At 31.6% G+C, this 22648-nt stretch overlaps 1 protein-coding gene across 1 annotated transcript; it reads left to right on the top strand.

Moving 5' to 3' along the window:
• Positions 1-12032: 12032 nt before the first annotated feature.
• Positions 12033-13961, top strand: LOC133290640 (uncharacterized). Its single transcript, XM_061488753.1, has 7 exons — positions 12033-12269; positions 12371-12483; positions 12574-12700; positions 12809-13087; positions 13172-13291; positions 13388-13595; positions 13699-13961. The coding sequence occupies exons 1-7, from the start codon at positions 12033-12035 to the stop codon at positions 13959-13961; spliced, it is 1347 nt and encodes a 448-aa protein (XP_061344737.1).
• Positions 13962-22648: the final 8687 nt, after the last annotated feature.

Raw genomic sequence — 22648 nt, 5'->3', positions numbered from 1 at the left:
AAGGGAAATATAAGAATCATGTTGCAGGAATGACACTGTTCATTCCTGCAACAAGGATCCGGTAACGTATCTTGAGGATACGACGTCGTATCCTGATTTTGGTTTGACTTTTTTTTTTAAGCGTGAGACTCACACTTGATTTGTGTGTGCAGGAAAATGGTCTTGTCATGTGACATGACAAAAAGCGAACCCTAAGATAAATTCTCAAAAAGTTTAGGAATATAAAAAGTATTTGATTTATTTTTTATTTTACTTCCAATTATGGTTGTGAGTAAACCAAAATTAGCTGGCAAGTTATTTATGTCTCGATCCATTAACATCTCAATAAAAACTAGACTTAATATTTTTTTTTATAGCCACTAGACTTACTAATTAATAAACTAAACTTGAACTAAAGGTCTTAACTTATTTGGTTCAGCGTTACCTCGCTTCTATTTTATTTAAGGGTAATGTTGCTTATATTATATGAAATAAATTCATCTCTTATACATATATTAAAGTGTAAAGTATGTGAGACTCGTATTTTCTCTCTTTTTTCTCCTCATATGACTTCACATACTTGTATGTATGTATATGAGATAAATTTAACTTTTACAATATGAAAAATACTAAACCCTTTATTTATAGTTGTTAAACTGACTTTATTTTAATATATATCAAAAAAAAAAATGATTTTTTTTTGTCTACAATGATACCAAATTATGTTCTTTAAAATGATAAATATGATTTTTCCTTTTAACATTTTAATTTACTTCATATTTTGAAAGTCCTATAAATATAACAAAAATATATATATATATATATATATATATATATATTATTTTCATATTTTCTTTTACAAAAGTTATGAAAATAGAAATTGAATAAAAGAAATCAATTTTTTATAATTGCTAATAAAAGTATATAAACCAAAAAATTAAAAAATAAAATACCACATGTTATTATGAGGCATGTGCATCTCCATGCTGTGGGTAGGCGAGTATGGTGATTGTGAGATAAGACGCATAATAGCCGACCAGGACCGAAACTTAAGAAGGAGTAAAGGTCGTCATTGGATTTTTATATAAAAAAAAAAAAAAACTTTGAAATTTGTGTGTGGGATTTGTTTTTCTCTTTTCGCAGGAAAATTGTCATGCTTAAAATGATGCATGATTTACTATATTTGTGATGGGGGAAAAATTCATTAAAAAATTTGAATTTAGATCCTTTCATGTAAAAAAAATTGATCATATGATCATTTTATTTGATCACAATCACTCATTTAAAAATTATACATTTTTTTTTCTTATCTCATCATTAATAAGTGAAAATGAATAGTTATGATTAAATAATATGATCACATAATCACTTTTTTACATAAGAAAATTCAAATCCAAATAATTTACCCTTTGTGTATATGCTTTTATAGTAAGAAAAATATCAAATTTGACATAATTAAATATTGAATTTTATAATTCTCATTCAACATGAGAATTGAAATCTTCCGACACACTCTTTGATTTCCGTGCTGATATGGGTCCTACATATAATTTTTTCTAATATATGGGTCTCACATGTTGTTTGTCTCTGTAACATAAGATTTTAATTCTCATATAATTTGAGAATTATAAAACCCTTAAATATTTTTTATTAATGTAAGTTATTACTATTTTTTTACTTTTGTTATATGAAATCATCCTCTCCTGCAATGTTGTCAAACTCGAGTTTCTACGTAAAAACAGAAAGGGATGGTAGAAATGTAAAACGTAGAAACGACACGAAATGTAAAGTTTTTACTTTCTACTACTTAAGATCAAGATACAAAATTATTTATATATATATATATATATATATATATATATATATATATATGCATGTAAAAAAATATCACATAATGAACATGTGTGTTGAGCCACTTATCTATCTAAAAAGGATTTTTTTTTATAACCAAGTATCAAATTAAAATTATAAACAATGATAATTAACAAGTAATGGATAACCAATCTGCTCTAAGTGCTTCATACACTCTGCAGATTTTGTATCATCACTCATCATGATATAATTTCACTTCTTTCAATGCACACAATGATCCAAAAACACAGAACGATTTTCATAGCATAACTTATAATAGAATTGCAGCTTTATAAGACATAATTATAAAAGACATATATCCAAACAAAAAGATATCAAGACATTATGCATATGATTTGGGGAAAACGAAGATTGGGTTTTTTTTAATTCCTTTTTTTGTAAAAAAAAATTTCAATTTTTTTTTAGTCAAAACGGTCAAAACGGTAAAAACGTAAGATTTTACCATTTTTACGTTTTTACACTAGCTTTTAACAACAGTGCTCTCGTGTCATATTATTTCACTTGAGATAATCTCAATAGTTTATAACTAAATCAAAATTAATGAGAGATGATAAAATATTAAAAGAGAAAATAATAAAAAATAATTACTAATTATTTATAAATAATTAAAATCTTCTATTTTATCATATTAAATGACATTAAAATTGAAAAGATAGTATTGATGATATAAAATAATATATATTTCATACTAACACCTTAAATTTTAGATTTCATTATCTTTCAAAAGAATTTAATAATTCTTAACATAAAAAAATATTTTTATTTCATTAATTAAAAGGACTAATAAGAGTTTACCAAAAAAAAGGACTAATAAGATAATGATTTGTTATATAAAATTTTTACCTGATAAAGTCAACATTTAATAAGTTAGAGCTTGTTAAAATTTGTAAAACTGTGTTGAAGGTATTTATATTTATTTTTTATTAATAAAATCATGTAAATATTTCACATAATTTTTTTTTCTTCTAATTATTAAAAAATTATTTATGAATATTTAAAATAATTCAAAATTTTATTTTGTGTGTCACCAAGTCCTATGTGAGGACCCAATGGAAGTTGAGTCCTATCGCGATCCTTATGGTATGCGGACCGTCACTTATTGACTTTCTGATCGTATCAAATCATATCATAGGGTAATGGTCCCTTGATAATTTGGGGTCGTGACACATACACTTTTAAATGTTGCTCATACATGGACACATATATGAATGATTTTATATCTGCATAAAGTAACATAATTTTATTATTTAATTCTAACTTATTACACATATATATATATATATATATCGATTTTAAAAAAAATTTTGTACAAGATTTTAACATTTATATTTAACGTAAAATGACAAGTACGTATTAATATACTGCAAGTATTATTATTTGTATCTATAATACTTGCATGTTTTATTAACCTTAAAACTATTGTTTCTAAAATTGAGCAAGTTATTAAACAAATAAAGATATTAATTTACGATTATTTAGTCCAATAGTAATTAAAGTTGCACTATCAATAGTTAAATATATATTTTAATTGTATAAAAAATATTAATTAATAAGTATAAATAAAATCATAAGAAATATATTATTTTATGTCCTTTTCTAAGATAAAAAGATAATAATAAGATTAAATATTAATTTACACGAGTCTTTGTACTTGTCAAAATATGTACTTGCTTTCTTATTCATTATGCACCATAGTAATGGTGTTTAAATACAGAAAAGATGATCCAAAATCAGATCAAAGATACAAAAGATCCTAACAAATTATACAGATTGCTTAAAATCAAAACTAACTCATATTTACAGGAGCTAACTACAACTACTAGTAAACAACAACCTTTCAAATAAGTTTAAAATTAAAACTCCTATTTTTAACACTCCCCCTCAAGTTGGTTCATGTATATTTATCATGCCCAACTTGTTGATTGCCTTCTCAAAGGACTTGCCAGAAACAGCCTTTGTTAAAACATCAGCAATCTGATCTTCTGACTTTACAAATGGCAGTTGAATAATCTTGTGATCAAGTTTTTCTTTGATAAAGAGTCGATCTACTTCCACATGCTTAGTTCTATCATGTTGAACCGGATTATGAGCAATTTGCACAGCAGCTTTATTATCACAGTACAGTTTCATAGGCTCACAATATTCGATTCCAATGTCTTTCAGAACACTCTTAATCCAAAGTAGTTCACAAATACCATGAGACATACCTCTAAATTCTGCTTCTGCACTTGATCGAGCAACTACCTTCTGTTTTTTACTTTTCCAAGTCACTAAATTTCCTTCTACAAATGTGAAATACCCTGAGGTTGACTGTCGTGTAGTCTTGTCTCCAGCCCAATCTGAATCTGTGTATCCCTCAACTGATGGTTTCTTGTTTTTGGAGAATAAGAGACCATTACCAGGAGTGCCTTTTAAATATCTAAGAATCCTTTGCACTGTCTTCATGTGATCTTCACTTGGAGAGTGCATAAACCTGCTAACCACACTTATTGCATAGGAAATATCAGGTCTTGTATGAGCTAAATAAATTAATTTGCCAACTAACCTTTGGTATTACCAATATCAGTAGGAGTCTGATCTAGATAAATGCCCAAAGTATGATTCATTTCAATTGGAGTGTCTACGGGCTTACATGCTAACATCCCAGTTTCAGCAAGTAAATCAAGAACATACTTCCTTTGTGACAAACAGATTCCTCGGTCAGATTTGGCAACTTCAATGCCAAGGAAGTATTTCAGCTCCCCCAGATTCTTCATGTCAAATTCAGTGGATAGATGCTGCTCCAATGCTTTCATTTCACATTCATCATCACCTGTCACAACCATATCATCCACATAGACTATTAAAATGGTTACTTTTCCTCCTCTATGTTTTATAAACAAAGTATGATCAGAGTTACTTTGCTTATAACCAAAAATTTTCATAGCCAGGGAGAATCTACCAAACCATGCCCTTGGAGATTGTTTCAACCCATAAAGGGCCTTTTTTAATTTGCATACTTGGTTCTCTTGTCGCTGTTCAACTCCAGGTGGTATTTCCATATATACCTCTTCCTCTAAATCACCATTAAGGAAGGCATTCTTCACGTCATATTGCTTTAGGCTCCAATTTCTGTTGGCTGCAACTGAGATTATAATTCTGACTGTATTAAGCTTTGCAACTGGCGCAAAGGTCTCTTGATAATCAATGCCATATCTTTGTGTGTATCCCTTAGCTACGAGTCTAGCCTTGTATCTGTCCAGGCTTCCATCAGCCTTTAGTTTTAGTGTAAATATCCATTTGCATCCTATTGTTTGCTCCCCTTGTGGTAGTGTAACTAATTCCCAAGTTGAGTTCCTTTGAAGAGCCTCCATTTCTACATTCATGGCCTCCTTCCATCTCGGATCTGCAAGAGCATCCTGCACATTTGTTGGAATAACTACACTAGATAACTGATTAGTAGCTAAAGCATATGATTTAGAAAGTTTCTCTGTTGAAACATAATTTCCAATTGGGTATTTAATTTTAGCAGATGGATCAGGTTCATATAATTTTGGAGGAATGCCTTTAGTAATTCTTTGGGATTTTCTGATTTGTGGTTCATGTATAGGTGAGGTATTATTACCTGGAGTACAAGAAGACAGATTTGGAGAAGGCAGATTCGGAGAAGACAGATTCGGATTTACCTCCTCATTATGAACATATGATGGTAAATCAGGGACAGCCACCTCAGTAGGATCTGGTGTAGGTGTTAAGTCTGGTGTGACAGTCTCAATACTCCTGATAATTGTATCTTGTGCAGTAGTATTCTGAAAATTGCTTTGTGTTGAGATATCCATCAATACTTCTTCTCCATAGTTATGACTATGACTCAACTCCCCCTGAGAAGAAGTAATGGTTGCTCCCTCTGAGTAAAAAGGTTCGGTTTCCTGAAAAGAAACATTAAGAGATACATGCAACTTGCGGAGAACAGGATCATAGCAACGATACCCCTTTTGTGAATCAGAGTAACCAACAAAAATGCATTTAGAAGCACACAGATCAAGTTTATTTCTCAAATTTTTTGGAACATGAACAAATACCACACAACCAAATATACGAGGCTCAAGATTAGAGACATGAGGAAGAGAAAAAAAAGATTCAAGTTTTTGAAGAGGAGTTTGAAAATTAAGTGCACTAGATGGTGTACGGTTGATTAAGTAAGCAGCGGAGATAACTGCCTCTCCCCAAAAATATCTAGGAACATTCATGCCAAATAAAGATGCACGGACAACTTCCAATATATGTCTATTTTTTCTCTCAGCAAGTCCATTTTGCTGAGGGGTATAAGCACAAGAAGTTTGGTGCTTGATACCATGGGAATTAAGAAAATTAACAAATTCAGACCCTAGATATTCCATACCATTATCCGATTGGAGCACTTGTATAGAGGACTGAAATTGTGTGTGGACCATATGTGAAAAAAATTTGAAGGCAGAAAAAACATCACTTTTGTGTTTTAAGAGAGAAATCCACATCATTCGAGTGCATTCATCAATGAACGTAGCATAATAATACGATTTAGAAAGAGAGGGGACTTTGGCAGGTCCCCAAACATCCGAGTGAATAACTTGAAAAGGGGTAGCACTTTTATTAAAACTTGGAAAGTAAGGAACTCGATGACTCTTGGCCAACTTACAAATTGAACAATGAAAGCTAGAAATTGAAATTGAAACAAACAACTGATGAAACAATTTTTGCAAATAACTAAAAGACAAATGCCCTAATCTACGATGCCACAACCAGATAGTGTCAGATGCTTGGGAGACTGATAGAGAACAACATAGTTGAGTAGAAGATTCGGATGATCCATGTTTGCAGTCGAGAAAGTACAGATCACCATGCTTAACACCATAACCAAGAGTCCTGTTTTGGTGAATGTTCTGAAATTTACAGTAAGTAGGCCAAAAAATAATGAGGCAATTCAAGTCAAATGTAAGTTGAGTGACAGACAACAAATTGGAAGTTAACGAAGGAACCACCAAAACAGATTTTAGAAACAACGTAGGGGTTAATTGAAGAGAACCCATCCCTGTGATACAAGCTCGTCCCCCATTTGCAGTGGAAATATACGATTCAGAACAAGGTTCAAAATTTTTCAACAGAGATGAATCAGAAACCATATGATTTGAAGCCCCAGTGTCAATTATCCAAGTAGAATTCGAACAATGGGCAGAAAATACAAAATACTTACCCAAGATACCTGCGTGGGCTATATTTGCCTGAGGAGGACTGTGATCAACATCTGGTTGGACAGTAAGACCCTTCGCAAGAGACTTCTTCCGAGGACGTTTGGTGAAATCCCACCACTCTGGATACCCAATTAATTCATAGCATCTTTGTTTAGAATGCCCTGATTCCCCACAATGAGAGCATGTAAATGAAGATCCCTTGCTGCTGAAGTTTTCCTTGCGAGGTTTGGAAGAAAAACGAGATTGAGAGACAAAGGCAGCAGCATCAGAATTCGTTTTTTGAGCACCCATGGTGTGGCGTTGATGGTAATCACGACGGACATAGGCATATGTACTTTCAAGGTCAAGTTTGGGGTCCTTCCGAAGAATTTCCCCACGCACTTGATCAAATTCCGAGTCCAGACCAGCCAGGAAAATATGAACACACAGTCGAGAGAAAGCAGAGTGATCAGAGATAATACCTTCAACAGTAGCGGAAGACGATTGGGAACAGTGATCAATCTCTTGAAATAGAGACAAGAGTTCGTTGAAATAGATGGAAAGGGGACGGCCAGATTGCTTGGTAGAGAACGAACGTTGATTGAGATCAAACAAGCATGATTCGTTGGAGCCATCGTAGAATGTTCGAGCAGCCGCGTCCCAAATCTCCGAAGCGGCGTCAAGCCGAATGAAACGTTGCATCAGACCAGGATTTCATAGCATCAATCAACCAGCTCTTGACTCGTTTGTTATCGGTGACCCAGACGTCGTACGTTGGATCAGAGGGCGGTGGTTTCTTGGCGGCACCGGTGAGAAACCCGGATTTGTTTCGAGCTCCAATACGCATATCCATTAGCTGTGACCACAAAGGATAATTTGTATCATCAAGAATAACCGTGAGGGGAAGAGAGGAATGATCTTGGTTGATGACAATATTGGGTGGCGGGGGTGGATTCTGAGAAGAGGGTGGGTGTTGTTCAGAATCAGAGAGGGGTGGGGTTTCCATATTGGCAGATGAAGAAGAGGGGAAAAGAGAAAAAAAAAAGGTTAAATTGTGGAGGTGGTGGGTGACGACGTCGTATAAGAAATTAGAGAAGGAATAAAAAATTTTGTTGACTACGGGAGGAAATATGACGACGTCGTACAAGGAAATAGAAAAGGAATTAAATTTGGAAAGCGGTGGGTGGGTATATGATGATGGAGAAAAAAATCAAACCAGCTCTGGTGCCATGTCAAAATATGTACTTGCTTTCTTATTCATTCTGCACCATAGTAATGGTGTTTAAATACAGAAAAGATGATCCAAAATCAGATCAAAGATACAAAAGATCCTAACAAATTATACAGATTGCTTAAAATCAAAACTAACTCCTATTTACAGGAGCTAACTACAACTACTAGTAAACAACAACCTTTCAAATAAGTTTAAAATTAAAACTCCTATTTTTAACAGTACTTAGTATTAAGTCTTCATTTGACGTTTACAAAAAAAAAAAGAGTCTTCATTTGACGTAAAAAATATTTTTAGTTAAAATAAAGAATAAAAATATTCAAATTTGTTCTCCATCTAATTCTGTCAATTTTAAACAAATTCAACTGATTCGTTTTTTTTTTTCAACTGTTCTAAATTCTAATCATTCAATTTTGTGGGGGATTATCAAAACAGTCACATTTATTCACTGGCTTTTCGATTAAATCATCTATTTTTGTTCAATGCTTTGTCGGACCCATTACCTCCGTTGAATGAAATTTCAATTAATTTTGTTTTAATATAAAATTTTGATATTACTTTTCATCTTAGCCGTTGATTTTTGTCCATCTAACAGTTATATATATAAGGGATCTTTTGACTCCGGTATATCCATTTAACGGTTATAGTTTATTTAAAATTAATAATTAATTATTGATATAACTCAATAAACTATAATCGTTAGATGAACAAAAATCAATGGTTAAGATAGGGAATAAGCCTTCTAAGTTTTACACTAGAGTCAAAAGATCTCTCTCTCTCTCTCTCTCTCTCTATATATATATATATATATATATATATATATATATATATATATATATATATACTTATAGCTTTAATGTTTCTAAAGTGAATGTATATCAGTTATCTACATTTGCTCCCAAAACGACGTCGTTTTGGGTCGAAAAATTAAAAAATTATAATGAAAAAGACTATTATAACCCTGAAATAAATTATAATTACAAAAATAACTTGATTTCAGCCTCAAAACGACGTCATTTTGGGTTCAATGTAGATAAGTTATCTACATTGACCGTTGAAAAAGCGAACCCTATATGTGTGTGTGTATATATATATATATATATATATATATATATATATATATATATATATATGAGAAAAATATTTCTCAAGCAGCTTGAGATATATTTATCTCCCTCCACCCAAAAATTACGTCGTTGTTTATTTTCTTATATTAATTGATTCACCTTTGAATGGTTATGATTCCATTTTTCTCTGTCTTCCTTTATCACCATTGATTCATCTTTATATGGTTATGATTTTGTAGCCGGAGATAAAGTTATCTTAAGCAACTTGAGAAACGATAAATCATATATGAACTTATCGTTTCTTAAGCTGCTTGAGATAATATATATATATATATATATATATATATATATATATATATATATATGAGAAAAATATTTCTCAAGCTGCTTAAGATATATTTATATCCGGTTACCCTAAAACTACGTCGTTTTGTTTATTTATTTTCTTATATTAATTGATTCACCTTTGAATGGTTATGATTCTCATTTTCTCTTTTCCTTTATCACCACTGATCCATCTTTGTACGGTTATGATTTAGTAACTAGAGATAAAGTTATCTCAAACAGCTTGAGAAACGATAAGATATATATATATATATATATATATATATATATATATATTTATATATAATTACAATTATATAAATTACAATCATACTATGCACATAAATTAATAGTTAAAATTAAATAACTAATAATTAAAATTGAATGTAATACTTTTTATAAAATAAATTCATCCTCTCACACACACATATATATATATATGGGTTAAACTTCTCATTTAACATAAAACCAAATTTTTTGCAGCAAACTCGTGGGAAGCTTTGCTTTTTGTTTTTTTGTTTTTTGTTTTAATTAAATAACGAACCTTATTTCAAGATGTGTGTCAGCAGCAGGAGATCTCATGTTTTGCAGTCGCATAAGAAGTGATTTTCCCATATATAAAATTAGTCAATGCATATCATTTTATTCTTACAAATTTATCACATTCTTGAAATAGCAGAAACAGACACTACTAGAAAAGTCGCGAATAACAAGGGAAATTTGTGAGGGAAAATTTCCCTTGCAAATTGCGACGGAATTTGCAAGGGAAATACAATTGGGACGGAAAATAGGCGAATTTTCCGTTACTACAACACTGTCGCAGAATCCCTTGCAGATCGGTTGTATTTCCGTCGCAATTTGCGAGGGAATTTAAATCCCTTGCAAACATCCTAAGTCCATGACGGTTCCCTCGCAAATTGCGAGAGATTATATTCACTCTCAAATTCCCTCGCAATTTGCGAGAGAATATATTCCCTCGCAAATTGCGATGGAATATATTCCCTCACAAAATTCAAAAATAATATATAAATCAAATTTAAAAGGGGCAAGGGCATTAATTGGTCGCCACATCATGCGTATGAGAAAAAGTCATTAAATATGTAGCCGCATCCCTTGTGGCAGACATTGAGTGCATGTAGTGACAGTAGTGTCTATGTCAGCTAGTCATATGAAAGATAAGACTCTGTTGATATTTAAGGTGTGTGTAAAAATTGTTCAATAGTGAGAATTGATTGGTAGTAACACTAATTAGTTGTTCCAATATCCTTTCCCTAAATTTTAATATATATTATAGATAAAAGATATGTTAATAAATATTGTAAATAAAATAAATTATACCTAATATTTTAATTAAATAAAATTTCAATTATTATTATACATTAAAGATATATATATATATATAATTAAGTGGAATTTTTATTTTATTTTTTTTAATAAAACAACGTTGTTTCATGGAATTTTTTTCTAAATATTTGATTCAGAAAGTATATAGTCAACGGATATAGATTTGCAACTGTAGAAGCGAATCAAAATATGTCATGTTGTAATTATGGTGTATGTTGTCGAGGTGGGCAAGTCGACGGTGCTGAGGGAGATTACTACGGGAAGTTAGTTGATATCATTCTTTTGGATTACAAGTTGGGCAAATCGGTTACTCTCTTTAAATGCGATTGGTTTGATAACACCTCATGTGGGACAAAAGTTGACCAGTATGGAAATGTTGAGGTCAATTGGTCAAGGAGTTATGCACTTGGCTACAACCCATTTATACTTGCTCAACAAGCGGAACAAGTTATTTACACATTATACCCTACTTCCCAACAAGGGTGGAGAGGAGTTATCAAAACCAAAGCCCGGAATATTATCCCTAAGTCGATGGAGTCAGACTCAAATGATGTGACTGATCCATTTCAGGATGATGGGGAACATGAAATGCCTGTAAATGTTGCAGAGGATGATGTGCCAAGCAATCTTTTTGATTCCGCTGGAGAGTTAGAGTTAATTCCTATTATATTGGACAATGAGGAATCAGACGATGACGAACAAGATATTTATTCAGATAGCGAGCCTGAATTCGATGATTATGAGAGTCCAGAGGAAGGTGGGCAAGAAGAATTCGAAGAACAGGAATCGTCCGATTGATTTCAGTTATTCTTTCTTTAAGCTTATCTGTTGTACTAAATAATTTTTATTCACAGGCCACATGTTATATGTATTATACAATTATGATTTATATTTTTTTATCTTTTAGGATCTCTGTATGGTGTATGCATCCATTAGTGACAAATGGATGGCCATAGTGGTAGGCGTCGTATTGCATACTTATTATATTTATATATATTTTTGCATTATGTTTATAAGTTTTCATAGATGGTTCATACGGATGGGCGTACTGGTAGTGATGGTAATGTCGGTAGAGGTCGAGTTACAGGCCGTGGTGGCAGAGGAGGTAGGACGACATCATCTACCCCCTCTAGTAGAGGTCGTACAGCTTCCTCATCCCTCCCTCCAATTCGGATAGGATCATCACCATCTACCACCGACTCTGTTATGGGAAGTGCAGGACTTCCTCACACTCCCACTGACCCGATGGGACCGACACAGCTGGTTAAGTAAACCATCATTTTGTGATTTAGATATATATTATAGTTTCTTTTAAGCATCTCTCTACTAACTTTTTTAATGCTTAACATTTTTCCCTTTTGCAGGCTGCATCCCCTGCAAGCGAGGTAGGAGATGCTGCTTCGGCACTTCAGCCAGAGTGGGGGAGGTGTGATCCACAGACTAAACGTATATGGGTTCGTCCTTTAGGCACCACAGAGTAAGTTGTAATTGTTACTAATGATGTGCTAATGTGGCTTCTAGCATTGCTCAATCGTTATAATCAAATAAATTGATTTAATATTGTCAGGTTCGAACCTTATGATGAGATCATGAAATTCATTGATAATCAAATATTCCGTAATTTTAAACATGTATGGAGCACCTGGGGAGACGTTCCTAAAGAAATTCGAAATGGTTGGATGAATGAATTCCTGGTAAGTTATGTATATATCGTTAATGCTAATGTTTTATTACAAAAATGTAGACTAACTACACATTTGTCACCAATTTGGGCGTTAATCGAAAAAATTGGCAATTTACAGGATCATTATAGGTGGTTGCCCGAGGATCGCCATAACTTGGCAAGAGCTTGGCATCACAAAGCCACCACAATGTTCGCAGATAAACTGGATAAAGTAAGACATGACAAGGGCAAAAATGCATGGTGTAGTGAATCATTAAAAATCCAATTGAAAGAAAAATGGAAAAACTGTCCTAAGTTTCAAAAGAGATCTGCTCAAAATAAGGAAAATAGGGCCAAGCAGGACAAACCCACATATGTTGGAGGCTCGATTCCAATCAGCAAGCATCGACAAAGGATAGTAAGTATAAATTGTTTTCTAGTTCGGTATTCAACAATTCGTACTTGCAACTAATGAATTAATGATTTTCGTTTGTATTTCCAGGAGGCTTCTGGAGAAGTGCCGCCTGAAAAGATTGATTGGGCTACCTTCGAGCGAACTCATTCCCAGCAGCCTGAAGCTGGTCAAAGGCGGTGGTTAGGCCCCAAAGTGAAGCTAATAACGGTTTGATCATTTATTATTTGACGTTTTGTTTTTTCTATGATGATTTATGTCATGTTTTACATGTCCATATGTGTGCTGGTTTTTCTTTACTTGCAGGAAAATTATCAAAAATTTGAAGAGGAGAGGTCCTCACAGGCGGCGACAGACGGTCAATCCAGCTCCTTCTATTCCGATAATGGGAACATGTTGGTTACAGCTGCAGGTGGATTCAACAAGAAAGGAAGGGTGGTCGGGCTGGGAGGATATGCTAGCCGACTGAAGCCTAGTAAACGGCCCTCTACCCAGGTTGACAGTGTTTCTGCAGGTAAACTCAATGCATAGTTAATTCTTTTATATTTTCAATCTCTATTCTATTAATATTTTATTTTAAACATTTAACTTACTGTTTTATAATAATGTATTTGCAGATGAGCTTAAAAGGATGAGGGTGTCCCACTTCCAAATTCAGGAGCAATTGCATGCTAAGGAGCAATTGCATGCAATGACAGAGCAGCTAACTCAGCAATCGGACTTTATGAAGCAGCAAGCTGACATTATGAAACAAATGCAGGAACAACTCCGGCTTTTAATGCAGGACAAGGAAGCCAACTGCAACAAGTCGAAGGGACCGGGGCCAGATGATGACCCTGATGATGATGATGACTTTGCTAGGACTTTAGAGGCATACTAGTTGTTGTTTGTATGTTTTACTTCTTTTAGGACTTCAGATATCTACAACTTTAAAGACATTTTAGTTGTAGATTTGATGGTTGTTGTTGTTGTTCACTTTTGTTGATATACTATTTAATTTTAATTTAATTGTTTATCCAGTATTTTTTTGGATTTCTGTTGCTCAATTTATGTATTTATGTTCATTTGGAATCCTTGTTGTTTACAGGAAAATTAACAAAAGTTTAATACATTTTTTATTTTAATTCCAGAATTTGTGACAGAAATTTTCAAAATTCCCTTGCAAAATTCGTAGCATTTTGCGAGGAAAATCAAAATGTTCCCTTACAAATTTTGCAACGGAAATTTAATACATCCCTTGCAAATTCTGCTACGGAAATTTGCGAGGGAAATTATACTCGAAATTTCCGTCGCTATCTGCGAGGGAAAAACACCGTAGATAGGTCTGTTGTTAGCGAGGGAAATTTATTTTCTTGCAAGGAAAATTTTCCGTAGCAATTTGCGAGGGAATTGTCATATGACAAATTTCCCTTGCAAATCTATTTGCGACGAGGGTTTTAGCGAGGGACCGTGTTCCCTCGCAAATTCCGTCGCTGACAGGTTTTGCAAGGGAATTTTTCCCTTGCTGATTGTGAATTTTCTAATAGTGAGAGTGGAGCAAGGATGTGTTGGAGTTTTAGTAGAATCAATTAAAATCATATATTAACAATATTGCTTAAATATAAAATAATATAAGTAGAAGTGTCCAGGGGTAAGGTTTATTTATTTTAAGTATTATGAGCTTTAGTTAAGATATTCTATAGAGGCACACTTTGACTATAATTTTTTTTTTGGGTAAGCTACGTACTTGACTATTCAATATTGTAAACAAATACAATTCAATGCCCATTTTATAATTGCATAAAATTTGAAACACAAACTTCCACAGTCAATTGGTCAATTACCAATAACCTAACAACAGCAAAATATTAGAAAGCTACTACTTGATAGATTTAAACTCGATGACGACTTTCATATACCTATTGTACCTAAAACCTAGACTTGAACAACACCAGAACATGAAAAATACCTAAGAATCCCTAGTAGGCAATTAGCCTAGTTTGTGTCATCATCCAGTGGCAAAGAAAATAATAGATGTCTCCTCCTGAATGTAGTAGACCTTTCTATGTGATGGCCTCACTCTCTCCCTCTCCCATGTTAGATTACTAAAAAAATATTAATTAAAAGAAGAAAAAAAATGTGGAGTGGAGCTTCTGAAAACTATTTCTGTATTTATTTCTTTTTTATATGACAACAAGTAGGAACTTCCAAAAAAATATCATACATATTGTATTGATGAGTCATTTGCTTAAAATAGTCAAGTAATAGAACTGAGTTTTTGCTTATTGGTTGCTGTTTTTCAGGAAATATATGTAACTCTCTTTAAATGATCATACCCGAATTTACTTAGGGACCCTTTCGAACATATTATTATTGTATTCAACTTTTGAATTAGGTATTGAAATCCTTTAATAGAAATAGTTAGGTCATTTCGGGGTCGTTCATCTTTAGAATTAAAGTTATGATGTCTTGTTTTATTTGGGGCTTAGCCCCTCCCTATTACAAAAAAAATAAAAAAAATGATGATGTCTCAAAAAAAAATTAAATGTGTGCAAAAAAAAAAAAAAAAGTTACAAAAATGGTGAATGTTTTATTTAATTTAAAGGGAAAGGTTATATTTATAAACTTTTTATTTATAAACTCTTACAAACTACACTAAGTATGACGGGTCATACTTCAATCAAGAGTGTATGACCGGTCATACTTAGTATAATTTATAAAAAAAAATTGTAAACGGATCATTTCTCTATTTAAAATTGAGTACATTATTAGAAAAGTCATTTCTGACAAAAAAATTTCCGTGGATATTAATGAGGATTCCATAGAAAACTACTTTTCTAATAGTGGTAAAAGAAGTGTGAAGATTGTTCAGAAAAAGTATTTGTAATTTTAAATGACATAAAATTATGTAATTTTTAATGAAATTACATCGTTTTGGTATGTTTTGTCATTTTCTCTCCTTTAATTTTTTTCTTCCTAATTTTATAAAAAAAAATGACAAAACATATCAAAACCGACATAGTTTCATTAAAAATGATACAAAATTATGTTATTTAAAATAATAAATATTTTTCTATTATATATATATATATATATATTTATTTATTTATATCACAAACACTACAAATGTTTCATCACAATTATTTATCTTCTTTTTTTTTTCTCTCTTTCTCTCAACCGCTTCCCGTTTATGTATGCCTTTTATATCTGTACGAAGCTTCTGTGTAACTTATTGCAATTTACATTACCGTTTAGAATATGAGTTTTATAAGAGTTATATGTTCTAAGAAAAGTGATTGTGTAACGTTATAGAGTTCGTTTTGAGTGTCGTAATTTCTTTTTTTTTTTTTTTCTTCAAAAAGTGTAGACCCCACAAAATATTGGGTATGTAAAAAAATTTGTTGTTTCATGTTAAATGACAAATACAAATTCCTCAAAAATATATGCCTTATATGTATAAAAAATTATGCAGGTACTATGGTACTTGCTTTGTATGGTGCTTGGAGAAGAATATATTAATATGTTCAAAATAAACAAGTACTGATATACTTTTCTATTTAATATTGATTTACTACTTAAGAATCTATTGAAAAATTATTAAACTAATTTAACTATAATTATTTAATAACTCAATAAATTATTACTGGGTGATAATATCGAATTATTATAAATTCGTGTAAAAATATACCCTTAAATGAAAGGAAAAAACTACTCTTATGCTACATGTGATAACTTTCTCTTCTACACACTATTCGATAAATGTGCCATCTTTTTTCTTTTCTTTTCTTTTTATTTTTCAGATGGTGGAGCCCACAAATTTATCTCTATGACATAAGATAACTTATCTCCTTTAACATGAGATTAATCAAACCCTAAATGAAAATATAGAAATAATAAACTGATAATTGATTGTGATTAAAGTAATTGTTATTTTGTAATTGTATACTATATATGATGAGATTTGTTTTTCTCATGTTGCATTAGAAAACAAACCCTTCCTACACACACCATAAAAAAGTGTGCCACTCATTTTTTTGTTTTTTATTTTTATTAAATAAGTGGGTCTCACACTTAATGTATCTATGACATTGGATTAGAATTCTCCTACAGGATAAAAATTACTTTCCCCCGTATATGATATAAAACGTACCCTGCAATCGCATGCCCAAGAAAACAGAAACGTCTATTGGAAAGCAAAGGTGGTTCTGGCTCCAACGCAGGTTTGGCGGGTCTGGCCTGTTTGTATGAGTGAAGTGGGGCAGAAATGAAAAATACATATCGCATAACCTTCAACGACACTTTTTTAGTTTTTTAATTTTTTGTTAATAATTATAAAAATTTTATTTTTATTTATTAAATTTATATTATAAATAATGAAAATAAAATTTATTTCTTCTACGAATCTTTAAAAATAATATATTATTTTTATAATTATTAATAAAAAACATTTTCTTAACCTAAATATTCCCCCATATCTTTTTCATTGATATTAATATCCAAAATGATAATTTCCCGCAAGTAACTTATTCATAAAATATAGGGAAAAATTTTAAAAAATTTCTGTAATTTTTCTCAGAATCACTTACTCCGTTTTTTAAATTTTGAATTATTTATATTTTTAATTTAATTTTTTTATCACTCACTCCCATAAATTAGGAAATAAGTGATAAAAAAATTTAAATTAGATAAGTAAGTGATAAAAAAATTATAAATAAGAGTATAAATGATTTACAATTTTAAAGGAGAAATAAGTGATTTTAAAGAAAATTCATAGAAATTTTTTTAAGTTTTCCTAAAATATAATGACAATTCTTTATATAATTCTATTGCGGAGTAAGAACCAAGCGATTACACATAACTTTCTTTCCTCAAGTTACGGAATTGACGTGTACTTCCTTTTAAATTATTTTATCATTTATAGAAAATATTGTTCTTAGAGTTAGAGATATCACGTAGAGGGATGTAGGAGTTGGACATATGAGAAAGATTGCGCATCAATTTCCGTTTCAATGTTTAGCGCCTTCATCTCGCGCGCCCCTTACCCGCGTCATTCCTACGCTCCTCTTCTATTTCTTTCTATCTCTCTCTTGTTCTTTACTCTCACAAAGTGTTTCAAGATTCGAATCGGTCATCGACTCAGTCGAGGTACTGGATCAATAATTCAATTAAGTTCAATCAAATTTACTGTTCGCATATTAAAAAATATAAACATATTACTTATATTAAAAATTCACATAAGAAAACTACCAATGAGCTTCAAAAAATTTATTGGTTCTCAATAATAGCAAATATTATATAGTTCTAGACTTCTAGCTCTAGACCATATCCTAGCATTGGGTTAAAATTGCAATATAAGCTAAATGCACCTTTGTGCCTTGACATAACACATATAAACTAAATCATGATAACAAATAGTAGGCATGAAATATACACTAAGGAGAAAGTTTCTACCAGATGACACAATCCGAGTTTATCCCCACTTAACTTCATTAGATCATTATAAGATACTACTAAATTACATAAACGAACTGCACTAATTCAAAATACCTTCTTATTTTTACCTTACTGTTTAATCATATTTATCACAAAATATGAACATGATTTAATTCAAGAGTTCATAGCAACCAAAAAAAAAAGTTTTACAAAAAAAGAAATAAAGACGGTCAACCGGTCTAACCCGGGTCACCGAATTGCCAGGTCTCGGCCGAGTCAACCGGTCCAAATCGGGTTGACTGCAGAACCGATCCAAAGGATGGCTCGGACCTGGGAACCCACCGGTCATTGAGACCCAGGTCGACCCGGCCGATCCGAGCCGGTTTTTAAAACACTGCTCTCATATCCTATGAACCTTTTCTCTCTCTCTCTCTCTATCTATATATATATATAGGGAGATATAAGTGTGCTGCAGGATATAGGAAAACTTTCCAGCTGAGCCATCAATTTGCGTGCTGTATGTTTTTTTTTTTAATTATGTGGGCATGCTATTTTTATAGCTTTGAATACAATTATTTTCTTGTAATATTATTTGTTATGAATCTTAAAATTATCACCTCAAAAGCTAGCTCAAAATGTGGGAATATTCAGGATCTTATAAAGACCATATTAGTTATATAGGCAATCAATGTGAGACTCATAACAATGTCATCCTTTTTAAGGGTTGACGTCCACGACGACTTTCATTCTATTGACACTGACTCAACGGTAGCCTTTTCTCCCTTTTGGGTAGCTTCACCCACATATCAATATTCAGTGCCCAGAGGTACCTTAATTCAGCTTATAGGTAGCCCTTTTCGTAGCCTTAACTCTCAACAAAAACACTAATTATTACGAACCTTGAGGTTACCACCCCAAAAACTAACTCAAAGAGTGGAAGTGCCCAAAGTCTTATAAATCCCATATTAGTTGTACAAGCAACCAATGTGAGACTTGTAACATTATTGTTATAAATTTCATATATATAAATCCCAAATTAGTTGTGCAAGCAACCAATGTGAGAATTGTAACATTATTGTTATAAATTTCATATATATATATATATATATGGTTAAATATTTCTACAGTCGCTTTACATAAAATTGTCTACAACTATCTTTTTTAACTAAGTCTGACAAGTAAAACATAAAAATTGTATTTTCTCTTTCCGCCATGTCAGCCGACAATGTCTAAAAAGAGAAAAAAAAGAACAACTTTATTGTTATAACTATGTCTTACTTTCAGACTTAGTTAAAAAGGGGTAGCTGTAGATAATGTTATCTAAAGTGGTTATATAAATATTTTTTTCATATAAATATAAATATATATATATATATATCTATATATAGTAGGGTTATATTGATAACTTTTTTTTACAAAGTTATAAACTACACTATGTCCAACCGGTAATACTCTACTCAAGAGTGTATTGCCCGTTCGACATAGTGTAGTTTGTAAGAGTTTGTAAACAAAAAATTTAGAAATATAACCTTCTCCACACACACACACACACACACACACACACACACACACACACACACACACACACACACACACGCACACACACATATACATACATACATACAAAGGCAGATCTAGGGCAAGTGCCCACCATTAAAATATGATACAAAAATACAAAAATATACTTCTCTTAAAATTCAAGTTTTTCCAATTTAATTTTAGGGTAGGATATTATAATAACCAATTAGGGTTACTACCAATATTACTACCAATCAATTTCAATGTTAGATCACTTATGTTGATCCAACGGTTATATTTATTTTCATCTTTGTATGGTTATGATTCTCCATATTTAATACTTTATATTTATTTCCACCTTTGTATGATTATGATTTTTCATATTTAATGCTTTTACATTAAATATGGGGACCATAATCATACAAAAATAGAAATAAATATAACTGTTGGATCAACATAATCGATCTAAGGGTGAAATTGATTGGTAGTAACCTTAGTTGGTTGTTATGATATCTTACCCCTTTAATTTCGCTCTTTCTATTTTATTTTCCCGTGAGTTTTTTTTCCTCTTCCATCTTCATTATCCAAACCTAACAGTAGAGAGCTCTATTCCAAACCCATCGTTTGCATCTAGATACTGATTCATCTCCTCTCAAACCTCAATCTCTGTTATTGGAAGTTGGAACATTTTCTTCTTCGTCTATCATGGGTCTAGTCGAGTCGCAATCCGTCCAAATCTAGATCTCAACCAGACCCAGCTAGCCGACAGCTACTCGCAAGTCGCATTTTAGACCAGACCCAAATCTATATATACTTGAACTTATTGAGTGTCCATCCTTCATTAATTTTCTGAATCCGTGACTATATATATATATATATATATATATATATATATATATATATATATATATATATATATATAGAGGTAGGATCCTTTAACACATGACATCTCATCTGAGAGCCGTTAGATCAAAAAAGATCAACGACTCTGATTTATAAGCATGTGACACCATTGATCTTTTTTGATCTAACATCTCTCAGATGAGATGTCAAATTTAAAATTTGACACTGACGTTAAATGATCCTACCTCATATATATATATATATATATATATATATATATAAATATATATATATATATATTGTTTCTTTTAAGGGGGAAACAACTACCTAGCAAATGATTTTGCAATTAACTTTAATGGGTGTGTTTTCCTGCAGAATTATGATAGAAGCAAAGTATAACTCAAAAGTTTTTTAGTTGCTTCTCTGGCATTTTAGCAAATTAATTAAGGTAAAGTGTGAGTCATTTTAAAGGATGTAAAGTTGTGTCATTTTAAGAGAGAGAAAGAGATAGATAAAGCTGGAGAGATAAAGCTGGAGAGATAAAGCTGTAAAGGTGTGGGTCCTACCTCTTTGTGAGAGTAAAATGATATAAGTTGTGTCATTTAAAAGGATAAACACTTTTCTCAATTAATTAACTCAAAAGCAAGAATAACGAATGTGGCTCGTCCTTTTATTGTGGATGTTCTATCTTATTTCTAAGAACTTTTTCGTTCGCACATGTTTGCATATAAAGTAAGGGTTTTATGTTTGTTTTGTTACATAATGTAAAATAACAAATCTACACACATAATTGAGAAGAGAGAGGAGAGAAAAAAAAAAATCAAAAAATAAGACTCACATAAAATTGTGTGGGTATGAAAGTTATGTTACATCATGTACCAAAACAAACATAAAATTCATAAGTAATAAAATTGAAATACAAGCCTAGCTCGTCCTTGGAAGATGTGCAAAATGTCGTAACAAACATGCAGAGAGGGAGCGATTAGTTGATGGGCCGGGTATATAGTGGGTCTGACCAAAAATGGAAAATAAAAAGAACTAAGAGGAAAATATAAAAAAAGAGAGGGGTTTAATAGTTTTTTTTTTACCAAAAAAGGAAAAGAAGCACAAATCTTTTGATCGGCCGGGTGTATATTAAAATTTTCTACAGAGAGGATAATCTATGATTTGGAATGAGTTAAATATTGCGTAACATTTTTAAATATTTTGCAAAAGTACAAAATGAAATGGAAATAAGAGAAATATAGTACTTATAGGGAAAATTTTATAAAAACTTATATATGTGCTTAAAATATTAGACTTATTCAACTTAATAACATATAATTCATATATAATATGGTGTTAAATCAAATTTTAAATATTTAATATGATTAATTCAGATAAATATCAACTACTTGAGAGTATTAACTAAGCCACTTTTGAATTTCCCCCAACCCCGAACGCTATTGGTCATTAATCTGCAGCACGGAAAGAGAGGGCGCGTATTGCTGGTCAATGGGTTTGAGTAGAATAAAAAAATAAAAAAATGTTATTAATATGTTTTTTTTTTTTAAAAAACTTATGTAACTCATTTTTCATTATTAAGTTAATTAAAATCATAACTTAATAATAAAAACTATATTAAAATAATAAAAAGTATTAGTGGGTACCACAAAAAAGGTATAATCTTTCAAAAAAGGAAAATTTCACAAAAATAAATTCTTGAAATTCTTTAGAGAACAGAAAAAAAATCTTTTCCCCTCAAATTGGGATTAATTTTACCCTTTCTTCAGTTATAATGATCCACTACACCAC

This window comes from Gastrolobium bilobum, unplaced genomic scaffold (genome assembly GCF_033153095.1).
Source record: "Gastrolobium bilobum isolate Gb01-03AN ecotype WA unplaced genomic scaffold, APGP_CSIRO_Gbil_v1 utg46365, whole genome shotgun sequence".
NCBI classification, from domain to species: domain Eukaryota; kingdom Viridiplantae; phylum Streptophyta; class Magnoliopsida; order Fabales; family Fabaceae; genus Gastrolobium; species Gastrolobium bilobum.
Note: the sequence above shows the minus strand (reverse complement) of the source record. Positions and strands in the feature narration are given on the sequence as shown.

What these genes read in the sequence shown, in the direction of transcription:
- LOC133290640 (XM_061488753.1), top strand. Translation starts at nt 12,033, where the DNA reads ATGGTTCATACGGATGGGCGTACTGGTAGTGATGGTAATGTCGGTAGA. An exon ending in CGATGGGACCGACACAGCTG is followed by an intron (nt 12,270 to 12,370) that starts GTTAAGTAAACC and finishes TCCCTTTTGCAG; the next exon opens with GCTGCATCCCCTGCAAGCGA. An exon ending in GGTTGACAGTGTTTCTGCAG is followed by an intron (nt 13,596 to 13,698) that starts GTAAACTCAATG and finishes ATGTATTTGCAG; the next exon opens with ATGAGCTTAAAAGGATGAGG.